The 20,330-nt window shown below is 46.7% G+C and overlaps 2 protein-coding genes across 8 annotated transcripts in view; one reads left to right on the forward strand and one right to left on the reverse strand.

The window, feature by feature from the left end:
• LOC108152614 (contactin-associated protein-like 2) overlaps positions 1 to 20,330 on the forward strand; it is a 64,453-nt gene that overhangs the window by 27,125 nt on the left and 16,998 nt on the right. For all 7 annotated transcript variants that reach the window (XM_033386687.1, XM_017282080.2, XM_033386691.1 and 4 more), the window contains 7 exons: positions 3,743 to 4,608; positions 7,782 to 7,996; positions 8,074 to 8,473; positions 13,963 to 14,210; positions 14,282 to 14,743; positions 18,660 to 18,863; positions 19,464 to 20,078. In XM_033386687.1, coding sequence (XP_033242578.1) covers positions 3,743 to 4,608; positions 7,782 to 7,996; positions 8,074 to 8,473; positions 13,963 to 14,210; positions 14,282 to 14,743; positions 18,660 to 18,863; positions 19,464 to 20,078 — 3,010 coding nt within the window. The remainder of the gene's footprint in view (positions 1 to 3,742; positions 4,609 to 7,781; positions 7,997 to 8,073; positions 8,474 to 13,962; positions 14,211 to 14,281; positions 14,744 to 18,659; positions 18,864 to 19,463; positions 20,079 to 20,330) is intronic.
• Positions 14,802 to 17,116, reverse strand: LOC108152615 (probable tubulin polyglutamylase TTLL1). Its single transcript, XM_017282086.2, has one exon. The coding sequence runs from the start codon at positions 16,468 to 16,470 to the stop codon at positions 15,028 to 15,030; it is 1,443 nt and encodes a 480-aa protein (XP_017137575.1). The 5' UTR covers positions 16,471 to 17,116; the 3' UTR covers positions 14,802 to 15,027.

Here is a 20,330-nt window from a genome sequence, read left to right on the forward strand (position 1 = left end):
CCACAAAAAAGAAATACGCACAGAATGAACGAAAGAACGTCCATCAGGATATTAACCAGAATAGCCTCAAAATTGTTTCTGTCCTCTGAATGTCGACCATCCGGGCAATTTATTTGAAATAACAATTTTTGTAGATTTATGTCATTGCCGCCGCATAACAATTGAAAGCAAGTTAAATGTTGCCATGAAATGACAATTTATAACCAGAGAGCAATTCCAAAAAGAGAACCAGCATACAGAATGGGTGGGCCCAGTGGGAGGGGGAATAAAACAGATTGGGGTCCAGCATAAAAGTGCGTGCAATCGATCACAAAAACAATTCAACAGTTTAAGGCCTGTTAGGGCACCAGAGTCCAGAGTCCATTCCCTGGCAGCTCTCCTCTGCATCCCGTTCCACTCTTGCATTTGACTTCAATGCCATCATGTGTGGACGGACATACACTGAGCGAAATGGTACATACATATAACCAAAATATACATAGCTCCCATGCAACTGATGGCACTTTTCTTCAGTGCACTTTGCCCGCATCTCTTCTGTGTGCGTGCGTGCGTGTGTGTGTGTGTGGGTTGATGTTTCTATGAATGTCCGTAGCATTTATCTGTATTTAAACAAATAAACCTCGTCTTGGCCTGGCCGAAAACGTTTATTTGGTTACTTGGCATTTTGGAAATGTACTAAAAGGGAATATGCACACACACTCAAATGCATGCATGCATACACAGATGGAGATGTGTGCTTGTGTGTGTGTGTGTAGCGTATATTTATTTGCATTTTATTGTTGATTTTGTTCCATTTGATTGCAAGACTCTCTCCTCCTCCCTCCCTCTCTCTCTCTCTCTCTCTCTCTCTGTGTGTGTCCAAAAATAAACTGATGCAGAACCTGACTTATTGGCATTGCAATAAAATGCTGCTGTAATGCCCAATGAATATTTATGCCGATAGCTATTTCATTTTGCATCGAGAGCCCTATAGGGCTTTTTTGGCACCGGCCAGGCCCACGATTTATGCGCACCCAAATTAATACTAAATTGATTGTGTCAGGTTTTATAATATGACTGCTGAATTTTGTACCTTTTTTCGGTAAATAAGTCAAAACAATAGCGCAGTCTGTCGTACGTACTATCTATCTATTTGTTAACTACATATCCTATCTGCATTTTTGGGCGCGCACTTCAAAAACGCATCAGTTACGAGGGATTTTATTTATTTACTGTTTGCCCGACACTGGCCACAAAATTGCCACCTGCGTGCAGCGTTTTGCCGCTCAACAAACTAATAAATTGCCAGCAGGCGATATCTAGCTCTGTCTCTGTCTATCTCTAGTGCAAAAAAAGCATAGAGGATTGCTTTAAGAGTTGAGTGGTTTCCATCTATTGAATACCCTATAGTTTCGATCCTTGCTGACCGCTAATACAAAAAGAAGTAGAGGGAACCCACAGAGAAAAGCTGTGCATACGATTTCTCTCGATAAAGTCCTGGCAGTCCATCTCTTTCTTATGCACAGCAGAGAGCGAATAATAGATCCCAAAGGGAATGAGGAAATCTACAAGAAGAGAGAGGTAGCTCTCCCACAAAAGTGGGACTTTGGCAGAGAATCGCCTACAATCTATAGAGTAAATGAAGTAGGAATCGCTTTCACCCAAGTGGGCTCTTGTCTACCCTCAAACAATATACCTTTCTCGCACGTACATGTACCCTGTAGCCTGGTACAGAAAGAACAGCACAAACAAGTGTATGCAACACAGCATGGAATGTCATGTCACATGCGTGACATGGGGGTAGCCAGAGGGGCTGGGTTGGGACATAAAAACTATGCGCCCGCATAAATCGCGAATCACAAATCGAAAATCGAATTTATTGACAGCGCGCAAATGGGCGAAATAGGCTAACAACACTCGTGGCGGCAGCACCAGCACCAGCACCATCACCAACACCAACACCAGCCGCAGCAGAGAAGGAATAAAAATCATTTGAAATATTGTCACAGTATGCAATATGTAGATGTATGTAGCTGTGCATGTGTATGCGTGTGCGTGGGTGATGGTTTTTGTGTGAAAACTGTTTGCCTTTAAACATAACGCTCTGTGACAAAAATCTAATGAAATATGCAATAAAATTTGAGTGTTTGCCATTTCACATAAGCGACGCAAAAGCGCAATTCACAATGAGCATAGATAAATATGCTACACACACAAATACGCACACACAGATACATGACCATATTTACCACCACATATGTATATATCTATGTCTGTTCCATTAAAATCTGAATCCATATTGAAAACTGTTCTGCGTTGAGCTGAAAATCCCAGAGAAAGTTCATGAAATTTCCATAAATTTGAGCATTTTATTTTTTTGTTCGATTGGCAAGAATAATAGACTGGTGCGAACAAAAAACGGAAAAAACTAATATACGGATGTCAAATTAGTTGGATTATGACAGACAAGGGCACTGCTGTTAGTACATAAATAAATGTACGAGTACCTACTATATTTACGGTGTACATCTATCATGTGAATGTGGTTACACCGATTTCTGTACTTAGATTGATGATATTTTGGAACTGGGAACACTAAAAATGATCTGCAATTCCACTCAATGGGTGAACAAGTTCCTTAAGAGTGGATCTTTGTATTTAAGGAGGATAAGATTAGATGTTGTAGATACATTCCCACATATTTTGTTGATTTAAATATCTTTTTAAGATTTAAATATCTAAATTCTCATTAAACTAAAAATAAAATAAAATAAAAATGCCTCTTATCTATATTAATGGATAAACTCGAGCCCTATTCAAAGAGCTAGTTTCCTGCAGCTCAGCATCAAAGCTATATCCGCCTATGTACTTATATTTCAACATGGTTCCAATAATAATTATTGCTCCATATGACAACAAGCTTAGAGCACAGCAAAATGGATGAAAAGACAGGCAGGCAGACAGACAGATACAGGACAAATAAATATCAGAAAGAGACAGAGAGAGAGAGTGAGGGATATAATACCCACACCCACACCCACACACACACACACACAGAGGCACACCACCCACAACCCCCTTTTATAGCTGCAACGATTTGCTGCAAATTAATGGGCAGCAATTTCAACAGAGTCGAGAGACCCGGACGCACGGGGCTGCCTCTCTGGCAGATTGATTCGGCAGATGGCTGGCACCGAACGTGGCCACGTGGCGTATGCGTAATATGATTTAAGCGAAGCTAATGCACAAAGGCATTTAAATTGAAATGTGTGTGGGTGTGGGTGGGCAATGGCGGTGTGGCACTGTGGCAGTGGATGAGTGTTTGCCTTAGTGGCGGTTGGGAATGCTGCATTTTAGGCATTTTCCCAATTTTGATTTATTTTCCCGCCCCGCACGCACGCTCATGCACACACAAATACGACACAGATAGGAAACCCCAAAGCGCTGTTGAAACTCCCAAATGCTAACAGAATTTACTATTTTTCTATGCTTTTTTCCACTCTTTTTACATGTGCGCCGCCGATTGCCGAACGACGACGACGACGATGACAAAAACTAATATTTGGAAACACGCTAATGCGGGGGCTTGGATTCTGGTTCTGGAACGTGCAACGACGACAATGACCTGATAAAACGGCCCATACTCCGAATCACGCCTAACAAACGATAACTCAATGGCTACCGGAAATGTAAAACTAACGGAAATTACAAAATGGCTGGGCTCCCCCCATACACACGCACACACACACGAACACCCACACAGATACGTCTCACATCGGACAAACTAAGCTTCGATCTGGTGCCCGATGTGAACAACAATGTGACACACTCGACGACCATCAAAATCAATCGTGCCACCTCCTGGCACAGCGTCGAGGTAGACTATAAGCTGGGCGAGATCCGGTTCACTGTCGACTACCGTCACACCCTCAGCCAGATGTACGGCCTGACCTTTAACATTGGCGACAAGCTCATCATCGGCAGCAGCCTAAAGTCAGCGGCCATGGGCCTGGTGGGCTGCATCCGTGACATTGAGATCAATGGCCATTTGATTGAGCCACGGCATGTGGTCAAGACGGAGCGAGTGGTGGGCGAGGTGGCGCTGGATAACTGCAACTACATTGATCCCTGCAAGCGGCCCAACACCTGCGAGCATGGCGGCAAGTGTTTCGTCAAGGACGATCGCGTCACATGCGACTGCAAGCACACGGGCTACATCGGGAAGAACTGTCACTTTACCAAGTACCGCAAGACCTGCGAGGAGCTGGCGCTTCTGGGCTTCACCAAATCCGATGTCTACCTCATCGACATCGATGGCAATGGGGTGTTCCCGCCGGCCCATGTCAAGTGTGATTTTCAGAGTCTGGAGAATGCCACCAAGACGATTGTCGAGCACAATCTGCCCAGCCAGGTGGATGTGCGGTCGGCGCGGGAGTCGGACTTTAGCTTTAATATACGCTACCGCGAATTCTCCCCCCACATGCTGCAGGAGCTCATCTCGCACTCGCTCTACTGCACGCAGTACATCAAGTACGACTGCTATCGGGCCCAGCTGGAGCTGCATTCGTCCACTTGGTTCACGTCCTCGGCCAAGAATCTCACCGTTGACTTTCTGGGCAATGTCAAGAGGTAAGTGCATGGATGGATGGATGGATGGATGGGTAGATCGGGTCGCTCTTGGGGTCTTTAGGGGGTATTTGTGATTTACGTGCCGCCACGACACCGCAAACAACGCAAAATTGGATGACAAGACCAGGAATCGCAGGCGGCACAGTGGTAGAAGAGGGAGGAGAATGGAATTTAATGGATGGGCTTTTGAGGTAGAAGTTTCGGTAATGTAAATAGGCCTTAATTACATTCATTAACTCCTAATGGACTAGAGATATTTCCTAGAATTCCCACTGAATGTGGTGTAGACTTGGTGCGGCTTTAAGGCTTTAAGATGGAGTCTGTAGTGATACCAGAAATATAAAGATTCCTAAAGGAATGTTCTTTGACAAAAACTTCTTTCATTAAGGGTTTAGTCAGGCTTAAATTTCAAACACCAAATCGTATGTCTAGAGCTCTGAGGAGAGGATGAATACAATTCCAAATTGTAATACATATTTGCTCTATTAATTTCATTCATCGAAGATAAGAGCTAATGCATGTGCTATAGGCATGTTTATTGAATACATATGCATTAATGTGTGTAATTATCTTTGAATTTTGCCTGATTTGAGACCACTGTCCTCGGCTTAGTCCTATGCACATGCTGGCGGGTGATTTCGGTCCACCGCTGGCCACACAATTAATGTTGCAGTCTATTTGCTTAACTTGTTGTTGCCCCCAGCCAGTCAGCCAGCATCCTTTCCGTGTCCTCCCACTGCACCAGGATGTGTGTGTGTGTGTGTTCTGCTTCAGTGGACTCTGTACGTGCGGTAATCCAACAATGCTCGTATAAATCCAGAAATTGCTATGCCCGTAGAGAGAGAAAGAGAACAACTCTTGCTGGCGGTTGGTGTTTTGGTGTGTTGCTGTGTTGTCTTGGTGCTGGCATTTCAATTGTAAACGAAACTTAAATTAATTGCTCGAACATGCATAATATAAATGCCAGGCAGGAACCTGCGCTTAATGCTAACTGACATATTTGCCCACACTGGCATATAGCCGCCGCCATCATCCACAGATGCACACACACATACACACAAGCCCACTGTGATGTTCATTGAGGCTCTGCCTCTTCCTGTTGCTGCAACTGCAACTGCAACGTTCACTTTCATAAAGCATAACGCATCGATTTCCCTGCCACTGGAGCACTGGACTTGCTCAGACCACCACCACCACCACCACCATGTCCAGCTGTCGGTCTCTACTTAGGAGCCATCTGTCCGGCTATCTGCTCGATTCTGTGTCTTGTCCGGAGGAGGAGACTATTGCATAATTTGTCATGGAGTTGGGCCATCTCTCTTGTTGGTCAACTGGGCCAACATCTAGTGTTGGTTTAGCTCTTCAAATTTGATTTTTCACATGTGTGTCTGTGCGTGTGTGTGGGACTTGTGCCTCCCAGCCAGCATCTGCCTATCTGCTTTGTTTTGTGCCCTTTTAGCCAAGTTATATTTGCGGCATTTGTTGGCCAGGCATTGGAGCATGAAATTTTATGGTGCCGAAAGGCACAACCCAAAGCAAAGCCCGCCCCCCCCCCCTACACAAATGCTCTTTTCGGGAGCCTAAATCGTGTCAAACGGCTTGGGGCAGCGCAGCTACCCCGAGCGGATGGCGGATGCTGTGTGGAGAGTGGAGAGTGGAAAACATATGAGGCACAAATACGGCTGGAAAATTGCAAAAGTGCAAAACAAAAAGAGCCTCCTACGAGTTTTTGGGTATTTATGTGTCAGGCAAATATGTTTCCGGTTCAGCGCTAATAAGGTTTATGAGCGAAGACCCCATGCATATCTCTTCTTCAGTGCCGCCAGATTGTCGAACAACTCTTTCTCGTTGCTTTCTTTTGGGCTGTTGCAAGTTTTTTCCTTTTGGGTAATTTTTCTTCTTATGGCAGGCCCTTTTTTTGGTTTTATTTTTTTTATTTTTAAAATGAATGGCTCTGAGAGCACACAAATTTAGTCTTTACGCCTAATTTCTTTGCCGCTTGAAAAACTCATTCACATGACTTGGGTTCCGCATAGGTTGTGTTTTCTTTTTGTTGTTGTTGTTTTTTGGGGGAATGGACTGGAGTGGGGGCTTGGGTGTGGGTGTGGGTGGATGAACCCTTTGACAATACATCATGCGCAGCAAAGTAGGCAACATCTGGTGGCAAGCAATTTCCAGTCGCTTGTTGCTGTTGTTGTTTCGTTGGCTTTGCCTCTTTTGGTTTTGCAGCCTGCGTCACTAATTTCCGCTTTCACTAAATCAATTCCAAAAACCTTAACAGCGCTCGACTTTGGTTTTTCCTTCTTTTTTGTTGCTGTTGTTTTTTCTTTTTCCCTGAAATGAATGGCGTTCTGGTTGGCTACTGCCAAAAATTCACAAAACCAGAGAGAGAGAGAGAGAGAGAGAAATGTGAGTGTGGGGGGTGGGGGTGCGGGTCTGGGGCAAGAAAAAACGAGTTAACTTCTCCTGGCCAGACCAGAACCATTGAGCTATCCATCATTGGGTCGTAGTTTGGTCTTTACTCATTCAAAATTTGACAGCATCGTTTGTTTGTTTGTTTGTTTGCTGCTCCTGTTGCGGCTGCTGCGGATTCAGTTCGTTTCGTTTCGTTTCGGATCTTGCAACGCTGAGGCGGAAACGGATGCGGCACATGCATAGCAAAACCGCAGCCAAACACAAACATAAGCCCGGGAAAAAGTGTACACAGAAGGTCCTTTATAGAGAATATAGGACATTTCTCCTTCTGGAAATGAAATTCATGGCACAAAATCAAGTAATAACATTTACTTACGTACCTCCTCTACATAAACACTGATAGGAGGGGGTCTTTCACTGCCATAATAATTGAATTCGTTGCGCCACCAATTGCCTGTCACAGATACAGCCCTGAAATTGTTGGGATACCCAATGTAAATTTTGCATAAATGGGGTAACAAAAAGCCAAAGCGAAACGGATGGAATGTGGGGAGGGCCAGTCAGTCGGTCACTCAACGGGTTCGTCAAATTGCCGGCAGGAGTTCCGGATACAACTGCGGCTCTGGCTCTGGCTATGGCTACGGCTACGGCTCCGGCTCCGTTTGAAATGTATGCAAATGTATGCGAACTTTTTCTAATACCTTTCACCTTTTTTTGGTTTCGTTTCGTTTCGTTTCGTTTCCTTTCATTTTTTGTAGAGGCGCCTGCCCGTGCTCGGTTAACAAGACGTGCGTGGACCCGAATCAATCATGCAACTGCGATGTGAAAGAGAACAAATGGAATTCGGATGAGGGATACTACCAGGATCCGCCCAGTTTGGGCATCACCAATATGTACTTCCTGCAGCAAAAGGATCTGGACGACGAGGCCCAGGGTCGCATCACGCTCGGACCCCTGGAATGTGTAGAGACAAGTGAGTGGAGTAGCAAAAAACTACCTATTAATAACTACCAATTAATGATCCCATCCCCCATCGCCGTGACAACACAGATACACAGAAATACGTGGTCACCTTCACCACATCGCAGTCGTATATCGAGGTGCCCGGCTGGCGGAAGGGCGACATTGCCTTCTCGTTCCGCACCACCGGCGAGAAGGCCATCCTGCTGTTCCAGCCACCGATACGTGCCCACTATCCATCGTTCATGGTGGCCCTCACCGGCGACGACCAGCTCACGTTCACCTTCACATTGAGCACGGGGACCACCCGCGAGCTGGTCATTAACTCGCACCGCCGGCTGAATGGCGGCGAATGGCATAAAATATGGATCGACTACAACCAGTATCATGTGCGCTTCATGATAAACACCGATTACCAGATGCTCGATTTGCTGCCCGAGGAGGAGTTTGGTCCATTTGAGGGCAGCATGTACATTGGCGGCGCCACATTGTGAGTATTCCTTCGAGTGTGGGTATGGGCATGGCATGGCATGGCATGGCATAGCGGCTGGAATGGTGGTAATCAGACATTGGTTTTTATGGCTGCCTGCAACGTGTGGCAACAGCAGTAGCAGCAGCAACAGCAATAGCTGTAATAATAATCGCTGTGGAAAAACGCGTATGGGGGTATTGGGGGGTAATGGTGCAGTCGCTTGTTGCTGATCCTGCTCCTGCTCCTCGCTCTATTGATGCTCCTGCTACTGCTCCGTGCCTCTGCCACTGCCTCTTGTTGCGCTGCTACTACCCCTCCCCCTGGACCATTTGGTCAGTATCCACTGGCAGTTTGCGGTTTGTGCAATTTATTGCGGCAATTACGTTTTAATTATAAACGCCCGACTAGCTGCCAAGCATCCCTAACAATGACACTTTCCGTCCGTCCCTTCGTTCGTCCGTCCGTCCGCGTGCAGCCAAAGGAATCCAATCGCGTGTTGTATTGTGCGCTGAGGAGGGGGGAGGGGCAGGAGGCCACGCATCAATGACTGACACAGTTCGATTGATAATTGGAGCTCCTCTTATGAGATAATTACAGATTGATGGCATTCATTCGTTGTGTCATTGCGAAATGCGATAACACGCACACGCGCATAACCTGAAGCGAAACAAACTTAAATTTCTGGTTTATTCTATATTGTCTTTAAAACGTAATGATATCCGTTTTATCGATTAGAATCAAGTACTAGGTTGAAGTTGTAGGTTAAAGCAGAGAACTCCTTCCACTGCTTAGACTCTTCAGACACTGCTTACGAGCAAGAGAAGACCATGTGTTTGTATTAATTATATTTCTGTTACGCCCCTTGATGGTTATTCCACATCTTCTGTAAAGTAAAATGCTATCCTTGCTACAGAACTGCTTGCACTGCTTACACTTTCCCATTTCAGCCACTGCTGAAAAAAAAATGCCATTTATTTCATTTCAAATACTTTTATTTACCGCAAACTTACATCTATTTTTTAACATCTATATACTCGTAACTTTTATTAAATAATTGAAGGCTATTTGAACAGTTATTTCTGATGGTTTCCGCAAAAGTTTTCGCTTAATCAAAAGTATAATTTGTATGCCCAAGCGTCAGGCCAGCAGCTCCCACCACATTGCCTTTAATATTTATGGGGAAAACACAATCCTTTGGCCCCCGCAAGGGCACAAAAAGAATTGCCATAATTAAATTAACTTCCCCGCTGGAAAATTCATTTCAAAGTCATTATCAATAATCAAGCCAAAGCGTCAGAAGAGCGACTGTGGGCGGTGGGCGGTGGGGGGGGGAAGCACTCTCTCTGGTTCTGGCTCTGGAATTCCCCCTCTGGACTTTTTCCTGTGTGTGTACGACACTCGCCCTCTGGAAATTCTGGCGCACTTAAAACGCGCTTATTCTTGATTGGCATAATTTATAAAGTTTTTTTCGTGTTTCGCTCGCTAACACACGAAGGAGGAGGTGGACGATGGGAGGTGGGAGGTAAGCGGCGGTTGAAGTGCTCCGGATGCTCATTTCGAGTTAGATAGGATAATGTAGGAAAAGCTTTTAAGGGGGTTATGAGTGCACATATCCGTATGTGTGTGTGTGTGTGCGGGGGTACGCCACTTGAGTTATTTTCGTTTTTTTTTTTAATTATTGACATTGTCAAAAAATCAAATTGAAATATGTTGAAATGTGTGGGTAGTTTGCACTTAACCCAGAAAAAAAAAATAATGAAACCTGTACGCGACCAAACCATTCATAAAATTTCGATGAGCGGTAAACACGCAGGGTAATTAACGGTAAAGTGCTGTGCTTTATAAAGACCAAGCTTCAGCCCCAGCCCGAATCCCATTTCCGAACCGCTCCCTCAATGCGCCAATTTTTGCAATTTATTTATCGGCAAAAGCAGAGGCAAAAGCAATCGCTGTAAAGCATACAAGTAATATGAAGAAAAATGCAATATTGATGCACCTGGGAACCCCAACCCAACCCCCCCCCTCCCCGCCTGCAAAGGATGGAGACGTACTGGAGCGATCCTGGTGTACTGTTACTCGTATAAAGATATGCAGCGTAAGCCAATAAGCAGGAATCAGTGGCACTGGCAGAGGAATCATAAATAAACGAGTTAATCAACATATTGACACAGACACGACGAGACGTGGCCGAGACACAGGACCCAGAGAGAACACGACAGAAATGAATTAACCCATAAAGGGACTGTTGGATTAATGCCACTTGAATGCTTTGCTTTTCGGAATGTTATTAATTTATGTTAACGAAGAAACAAACAAAAAGTGGATGGATGGATGGAAGGGTGGCTAGATAGCTGATTGACAAAAATGGAGGTAGCCTCAAAAGTGCTCTGTGGAAAAGTTGGAAGAAGCCTCGGTAAAGGATTATTTTCCCTTTAAAAGTATTTTCAAAATCGCAAACATTTCTTCCAACGATTGTAGGGCCCTGGCTCTAAATCAATATCTATTCCTCCCTTTAAACGGGAGCTCGAATAGCCCGAAAACCCTTTCAGAGGATGCTCTGTGAAAATGTAGGCAAAGTCGGTGGAAAATTACAATGGCTGATGCGGCTAATGATTGTTGTAATCGGTTTTTGCATGTGGTAGGCCCATGGTCGTGCCATGTCATGTTGTTTAGAAGCAGCAACAGCATGAGCATGAGCATCAGCATCTGCTGGTGTCACCACCTCCTGCTGCTGGTCGTGCGCCTGCTCCTGCGTCCTGCTTCTGCTCTGATGTCCTGTCTGATCATCGATTGCCACCAGCAGAGAGATACTGCACCGCATGCACGATGGGGAAAAACACGGGCAACTGGCGTGCCAAATATGCGAATTATTTTCCACGCTGCAGGAAACAGGACAACGTCATTGAGCAATGCCAATGGGTGACGCCTACAGGACACCGAATGGGTGGACAGTGGACAGTGGGCAGTGGGCAGGGTGCCATTTTGGGGGGTAAAATGTGTTGCTGTGTCGCCTGTCTGGCAGCGGCGTCCATGAATGAATGAAAAGTGCTTAATTGCTTGTGACGGCGTTAAATAAATTCTTAATTGCTTCGCACTTTGCGCGTTTGCAACGTTAATAGGATTTCCGCCGGCCCGCCCGTCGCCCGCCGCCTGCAGGATATGCACATCGCGGGCGCTCCCGCTGGCGCTTCGGCTACCAGTTCCTGTCCTGACATCACCCGAAAAACTTCTTTCCTTTCGTGTGTTTTATTGCCGTTAATTTCCGTGGAATATTCTCCTTTTTTTCCTTTTTTTTTATAAATCCTTTTAGCCAAGTGTCAGCCTCGGGGGCCAGACCATCCTGCGGCACATCATTTGCAAGGCAAAGCGCTAAATTTCATTTTGCATACGACCCGGTGTCCCATGTCCCGGCCTCGTTACAGCGTCGCAGCGTGGCAGCGGCGTGTCCCCGTCTGCGGCTGTTGACGTATCACAGAAAAAAAAAATTAAAAATGCATTTGTGACATGCTCGGGCGAAAAGAAATGCAGCGCACGTTGCAAAAACTAATGACTTAATAGCTTCGCCAGGCTTGCGGCAAGGACACACACTCAGACACACACACACACGCCCCGTGGATGCCCCACAGGAGTGGCAGTGGCGCTAGAATGGGAGTGTGCCGTGTCCGCAAAGTGGCGGGCCGGAGCTGCTGGATGTGGGTGAAGCAGTCTGAAGCAAATGCAAATCGACCTCCTCACCCGATTATGGCCAATTCGTTTGACAGCATTCAATAACTTTTGCGCTTAAATAACAATTACGCAACTCCTGGCAAACAATTACCAAGCAGAAACGAAAGAAAAGCGAAAGAAAATCGTAATAAATTCGGGTAAGGGACAGTGCACACAGAAACCCCAAAAGTGAGCGGATCTTTTTTTGTTTTAAGAAGAATTTTAATTTTCCGTCAGACAACACTTGGGGACCAGGAGCCGGGTCTTTGCGGTGGCCTAAAGGAAGGGGGAGTGGCAAGGAAATGGGGAAATGTCTCTGGTAATGAAATTTGCATAATTTAGAAAGACATTTGGAGGAACTTTCTTTGGCCGCCGCCTGCACGCGTATAAACAAGACATTTCCGCCACTTTAATTTTCAAAAGCTTACACTTGAGATTTTATTGGCCAATTCATTGTTGGCCATTGGAATGAAGGGGAAAGGCGAAAGGGAAAACGGGAAAATGGCCATTGAAGAGAGCCAGGGCCAGGACTGCAGTTTTCGAGAAAAAAACTTACTGAATGCTGTGCAAAAGAAAAAAAAAGTTGAATCGGTGAAAAAGGAGTTGGCAGAAAAAGTTAATCCACGCTAAAGCGACATCCTGATGCTCTCAAGTATTCGATGGAATTGGGATTGGCTGCATTTTTTTGGTTAAAGGTGTATCCTTCTTTTTTTTTCTTTGAATATTTAAACTAATAATTGTCTAAATAATTGCGGATACTAGTGCTGTTGGGGATTCTTTGTTAAAGCCAACTGGCGGCTTGTACTCATATACCCGGCATTCCTTAACGTAGAAAGAAAATCAAGAAATTCAATTAAAGTTTGCCACCTGGAAGCTAATAATATTCTCATAATTTAGTTTGAACTATTCCTACAATCCGAACAAGTTAATTAACGCACTTATTATAAACCCAACAAAGGGAATTTCCTACCCTTACAATGGGTCATGGTTCTATAACATTATAGGGCATGTAAGAATCATCTTTAAATTTAAATGCAGAATCACTCTGGTAATCAAACAATGCCAAAGGAGGTATATTTGGAACCAGAAATCGGTTCAGTTTGGTATATAGAAGATTAATTATGGAAGGCCATGTTAGAAACTCTAGTTCCCAACGTAGAACAAATATATATTGTCCGGAGGAGTTATTCGGAGGAGTAACGAAATAGGTATAGTACTGGAAAACCAACCCCCGCTCACTTGCTTTGCTCACTCGCTCCGATATTAGTAAAATATCGGACGACGACGACCCAAAACTTTTTTAAATAATTGAGATATGACTTTCTTTAAGACATTACAAACCCATAGCCAACACAGATGTACCCTTGAAGAAAGGTATCAAATAACTAAAAAAAAAGTGGAAAAGTAAGTGGGTGTAAAAAGAAAACGCAGCAAAGGAAAACTTTTCCCACAGCTGTCCGCTTGAGGCTCTATCCCCAGCATCCCTTTGCCAGGGGTGTCGCTTCGATTTTCAGCTTGGCAACTTTAAAGCTCAAAAGCGCCAGGGTCGCGATTTATTTGAATAAAGTCAGTGATGGACTCGGGGAAATACGAAGAATCTGAGAAGGGATGCCATGGGTTGCGATTTCCTGATGCTATTTTCTGTTTGTCCAAGTGGAGCGGAGTAAAGGGAGTCTCATGGTGCAGCTGCAGATGAAGCTGCAGCTGCAGCTTAAGTCGAGAGTGGCCAACTTATTGAATAGTTATGACAAGTAATAATATAAAGTAATCCCCAACCGGTTTCCTGCTCTCCTCTCTCCTAGCGACCTGCTCAAGAAGCTGTCCGTTAAGGCTGGCCTTATTGGCTGCTTCCGTGGCCTGGTGGTCAATGGTGAGATACTCGACATCTACAGCTACATGTCAGTGCATCTGTCGGAGATTATCAAGGACTGCAAGCCATCTTGTGTGCCCTCGCCCTGCCGCAACGGTGCCCAGTGCAAGGAGCTGTGGAGCAGTTTTAAGTGCGTCTGCAACAACCCGTGGGCCCACATCGGGGAGTTCTGTGAGACAAGTGAGTGGTGTGGCCGTGACTTTTTCTTCATCATTTCTCGCAGCTAATCCAACCTCTCTCTCCCCGAGCAGACATCAACGAGAAGGCTTTGACCTTCATCAACCGTGAGTCCTTCCTAATGCGCAACTACCTCAGTGTGGGTGCCACGCCTGCCATCCTAATGCATGGCCTGGAAGGCGAACGGGATGTCCTGAAGGGCATCCTACACCAGAATCTGCTCATCAACCTACGCACCTACGACTCCAATGCCCTGGTTGTCTATGCCAACGATCACTACAACAACTTTGTGCATCTGTACATCAGCCAGAACCGGGAGATAGTCTTTCTCTACAACTACGGCGATGAGATTGTCAATCTCACATTGCTGGACGATACACTGATGGCCTCGAAGAGCCTGAAGAGCATCCAGGTGGCCATTATCCGGGGAGAGCAGGAGACTCGCATGCATGTGAACCAGCGGAGTGTGAGCATCGACAGGGGCACCCTACTCCTGGATGAGTATGCCAATAAGCCCTGGAGCAATCCGGAAAAGGGTGAGTGTGTGCAATATTCCACAAGATGAGAACAGTCGATGGATTATCTCTAATTTGTGATTAGTTTTTGTTTAGTTTTATATTTCGATTGACTTTCGAGTACTAATTGTCTTGGGGTTGCCGTTCAATATCCTTGTCTAGATTAGTTCTACTTTTCTACTTTACAATTTCCATATAATAGCATGATTCAATTCAATTTTACAACAATTTCTGAATATACTAAACAAAGATAATTTCGTTTCGTATGCGGAAAATTACCTGGTCTTTGCCCAGGTCTACCTTCGTCACTTCCAGCGGCTGCCCATCTTCGAGGCCTTGGCATGTGTCGTTGTGGTGCTGTTCTGTGCCTCATCCTGGGCCGCCAGCTCCTCGTCGATGAGCAGATCAAAATTGCCCAGGGCATCGGCACTCGGTACTTTGTTCCAGCGCACATCCGGCACCCCATCGGGGGGCAGGACCACAGAGAGTATGTTGTCAATCAGCTTGTATTTGAGAATGCGATCGTTCACCGTCGTGGAGGTGAGCGATGGCGAGGCATTGACCTCCACCAGCCAGGGCTTCAGGGCGTTGTCGATGATGATGTCGTAGCCATAGCACTCGAAGCAATGCCTATCGCTGGCCATCACCGGTGCCACGGCGCGCAGTGAGTGGACAATCAGCCAGGAGATGGCCCCAAAGAGGCGATCCGTCACCTCCTTGCCACGCGTTCCCTCCAGGAAAAGGGCCAGATTCTGGACGGACCATTTGCCGCCGTGCAGGGTGTTGTACTCGCCGCCGTGCTTCTGGACACTCACATTGGTCAGGTGGACATACATGTTGTCCAGCTCGGTGACACTCGTGTCGTACTTGACAGTGCAGAAGCGGCAGAAGCCCTGCTTGAAGAGGTACGCCTTGAGGGGACGGAATGAGGCCACCAGCACATACAGCCGCAGGTCGAACTTCTTGCCGCCAATCAGCAGGGGATTGTCGATGTATCTGGATATGACGTACGACTCCTTGGCAATCTGCGGATGAAACGGTCCCTTGGCCTCGCGCGACCACTTCTTGAGCTTCGACAGTTTGTTGATGAGAAAGATGCCCGCACCCTGGGACTTGCCGCAGGGCTTCATAATCCAGGTGCTCAGCGGAAACTTGCGATACTCCTCCACGAACATGTTGTAGTCGGCCGGCAGGACGAAGGTGGTGGGCACAAAGTCCAGGTAGAGGTAACGATTGCCACTCGAATTATTCGACTCTGTTTTCTCCGCCAGCGGATTGCCGTCGCGCTCGAGGTCCTTCCGATACCGCTTGATGTTCTTTACGAGCAAATCCTTGCGCGACAGCTCGTAGTGATTGGGAAAGTGATTGATCATCTGGTTGTCGTGCATCCGATAGCCGCTGTCCACGCTAAAGATGTTGCGACAGGTCTGCACCCCCGCCCAGTAGAAGTGCCAATCATCATCGCCGTTCACCTGATGCCAGCCGCGCTTCTCAAAGTTGTTCACCAGCACCGACTTGTCCAGGTCCGTGCAAAAGCCAATTTTGAGCTTGTCATGGCCCTGACCGCCGCCTCCACCGTTGGCCCCACCGCTGCCAATACCAGCGCCGCCGCCACCCCCGGCAGCATTATTGGAACCCGGCAAACGACCGTACATTGTGGCTGTGCTCTGGCCGAGCGTTGGCTGTAGACTGGTGACCCGCCACGCCTGCGTCCAGTCGCCGAGTAATGACTCCCCAGCCATGTACATATTGGGTGCTGTATTTTGACGTTGCCACGACGTTGGCCCCCCTGGCAGTTATTGAACCAACAAATCCTGTCGTCGTTTGTGTCGGGGTTGTTGCCCAAAAAAATACTCCACACAACTCTTTCGCTTTCGGTTTGGCGGTGGCCCCTTTTGTCATCGGCGGTGGGTTGTGCTGGTTTCTGGTTGCCTGGCAGCGGCTTCAGTCTTTTTCCTGGAAGCTTTTTCCGGTTTGTGGGGGTCCTTCTACGGCTCTCTGCTGTCGTTGTCGTTGTCGTTGCTGTTGTTGTTGTTGTTGTTGCTCGTTCGTTCGTTCTGCCTCGCCGAGCCTTGCACAGAAATTTCAGCAAATAGTTTAGCAAGTTAAGCTGCAAAAATGCCAAAAATTTCCCTCAAAAACAGGGACAGCAGCCGACAGCGGGGAAAAATCTGTGCACACTGTGATGGCCAAATTATGTGCACTTGAAATTTTTTCTTTGTTGCCTTTTCAGCGAACCAATGTCTATGTGTTTGTGTGTGTGTGTGTGCGCGAGTGTGTATTAGCCAGAATGTCTGTCTGTCTGTTAAAGTCGGTAGAAAACTGTTGGAAAATGAAACGAAACGCCATGCGAATGGATAAAGTTTTGCTTGCCCTCTATATGGCAGAAAAAACAACGAGTTGCTTTTGTAGAATATGTATTTGAAAATGTGTTCAAAAGTGTTTGCTGTGCCGTGCTGTTTTTTCTCTCCCTCCCTCTCTATTCACGCTACCATCACGCTCTTTGCTCGCTTAATATGTAAATGGAACTGCATTTCGATAAAGATAGTAGCTGCTGGGTGAAAATTGTTGATAAAACGGGAAAACGTACATACGCCGAGCATATTTGATTTCCATCTGAACAGATTCTTTTACAAATTGTTTGTTTAGCGCGTTATTTGAAATGAACATTAAACTGAAATACAATTTTTTTTGTATGGTAATTTATTCATTTTAAACAGAATGTATGGCAAATTCTTTAAAAATTGTATAGAGTAGATTGAGTTGTTTGTCCAACATTTTTAGCATTCCTTTGGATTTTCTTGCAACTAGAATATATGCACATATTTCCTTTATTTGAAAGGGTTTTCCACATCTTAGGTACACCTCTTAATTGACTTTTAGATATTTTTAGACACTCGTCTGTACGTTTGCGAAAGGGAATGTTAAGGATATTCCACAACAGTTCTTCGCCTGTCAATAAATCTATCAATCAAGTGTTTTTCAAATACCAATTGAAACTTAAATGTTAGCTACCATTCATGCGCCACAAAAACACGTATTATATTACTCCAAAAAGCCACAGATCGAAAACAGTTAAGTTCGTCATTCAATTGCCATAAATCACCATCAGTACATTTCCAGACAATTTTCGAGAGCCTTTCAGTCTCAAATGCTCTGCAATTAAACGTGGCCTGGCTGCAGACTGGGTTGCAGATTACGTTTGGGCAACACTGCTATTTCGTGGCGAATTGCACTTCAGAGCCGACCCAACTCGTCATAACTCACCTTGCAATTGAATTTGATCGAAAAGTTCCCCATTCATAGACGTTGGGCGCTTGCCAATTGGCAGGTCGTAGGGGGGGTGGGAGGGGACTGTGTGTGTGTGTGTGTGTGTTGGTTGGAAAATCAAACGAATTGCCCGTAACTCAATGCCAAAGCGATTTGCCAGCCAAATCAATCATAATTACTCCTCGTTTTTGGGTGAAATTTCAGCGCTGAAACATGTTCCAGTACGTTACACAGAATAACGCATAAGCACTTTTGTAATTAAATGCGTTAATCAGGACCCTATCCGAACGCAGATTCAGTGACTGTGGCAGTGCAGATAGCATCGGATTTTCGTTGTGCAGCCTGGCCAAACATTTCAATTAGACAAACTTAAACTCGAAATTGATGGGCCTAAACCTCAAACGGAGGGGGGTGTGGGGCGGTGCGGTGCGGTGCGGTGCTTAGCTGGCTGGCAGAAATGCAATGGCAATGAAGGCTCATTTCCGCACACAAACGGCCTGGAAGGCCGGCAGGCCGGCAGGCAGACAGGAGGCAGTCGAGCAGGGAGCTAAGCCAAAATGAAGCCATACCCATGGCACCCAGCCCCCAGCCCCCAGCCCCCAGCCCCAACCATACTCCAACCCACTCTACTACACCCAATCTCTCATTTGATTTTGTTTATTTGCAGAGGTTCTGTCGCCGCATCGTCCGCCCGCACCGCCCACCGAATACTTTCAGTTCCATGTCGGCGGCTACGATCCGGCGAATTTGCTGCGCCCCACCAATGTGGATGCACCCGCTCTGGAGGGTTACATTGGCTGTGTGCGGGGGCTGAAAATCGGTACGCAGTTGATCGACTTGGCGGAAATCAATGAAAGGAATATAGCGCCCAGTAAGTACGGCCGTATAAATCAATTTTCACAGAGTGCAATTTTCGGTTTGGGCCTAATGCCATTTGCTGTTGCTGTTGCTGTTGCTGTTGCCGTTGCTGCTGCCGTTGCTGCTCCTACTTTTGACTCTCTCTACGATTCATGCGCCTCCACCTCCACTGCCGCCTCTGCCCGCCTGCGGTTCTGTGGCTATGACTCTGTGGTTGCATCTGTGGCTAGGTCGGTCCCGGGCCTGGCTAACTTAATATGCATGCAATTTCCGTTAAGTGCTGGGGACGACGGTACTCGTACGAAAATGGAGATGGCGTTGCCGATGCAGAGAGGAGGCCACTTTGGGGGCGCCAAGATTAATGCCAATGCGATAAGGCCGGCCGGGCGCCCACATGGCGTATGATTTATGCGGCCACGCATCGCGGAAATTGCAACCTGACTTTGATGCGATTAAGCCATCAGAGAGTCCTGCAGCTGAAGGAATTGCACTTAACACTGATTTAGGCATTAATTAATCCTCTGCCTCTTACTTTGCCTCTTACTTTGCCTCTTACTTTGCCACTTACTCTGCCTCTCTCACTCTTAATCTTTCTCTTTCTGTTCTGTTGCAGTCCAGGAAGGTGTTCTGCCCAATTGCCAGATCAAATGCGATGCGGAGCCCTGCAAGAATGGAGGGATTTGCCAGGAACACTTTGCCGAACAGCTCTCCACCTGCGATTGTGAGAATACCAGCTTCCTGGGCGAGTTCTGTTCGGAGGAGAAGGGCGCCGACTTTAGCGGCGAGTCCACGCTGCAGCGCAAGTTCGAGCTGTCGGGCCGGGTCAACTATGTGCGCCTGCAGCTGGCCTTCTCCTCGTTCGACCTGCGGCGGGCCAACCGCATCATGCTGCTGCTGCAGACGGCAGCGGAGCGCAGCTACTACCTTCTGCTGGCCATCACCTCGGACGGGTACCTGCAGCTGGAGGAGGATCGCGAGCAGGGCCAGACGGTGGGCGCTCGCATCGATCGGAGTTTCCTGAACAGTGCCAGGCACTCGGTCTACTACGTGCGCAACGGCACCCAGGCGCAGCTCTTTATCGACCGCGAGCAGGTGCCGCTGACGGAGTTTGCCGCCCGAGTGCTTACCACCAGCGGGGAGGCCGGGGCGAATCGCGTCCAGATTGGTGGCATCAACAGCACGGACTCGCGGTTTGCCGTCTTCAAGAGCTACAGCGGTTGCCTGTCGAGTGAGTCGTAAATTTCGTCTTGTCCCGCCATTAATTTCTTTTCGGTCTCATCAAGTGGCGCCCCTCGTCCTGTGGCTGCTGCTGCTGCTGGTGTTTCTGTTGCTGTTGTGCAGCATCGTGTTGCTGCTGCAACTTTATGAACTGAAGCACAAGCTCTCCAAGGGGTGGCCTTTGGGTGGGTTGGGCGCTAGCGTAAATGCTTCACATTGTTGACCAAAAAATTAAATTTATTCTCCGCCATAAAAAGTCATT

This window comes from Drosophila miranda, chromosome XR (assembly GCF_003369915.1).
Source record: "Drosophila miranda strain MSH22 chromosome XR, D.miranda_PacBio2.1, whole genome shotgun sequence".
Lineage (NCBI taxonomy): Eukaryota > Metazoa > Arthropoda > Insecta > Diptera > Drosophilidae > Drosophila > Drosophila miranda.

Bases quoted from the DNA above. Each gene is read 5' to 3' on its own strand.
- LOC108152615 (XM_017282086.2), bottom strand. From the start codon at position 16,470: ATGTACATGGCTGGGGAGTCATTACTCGGCGACTGGACGCAGGCGTGG.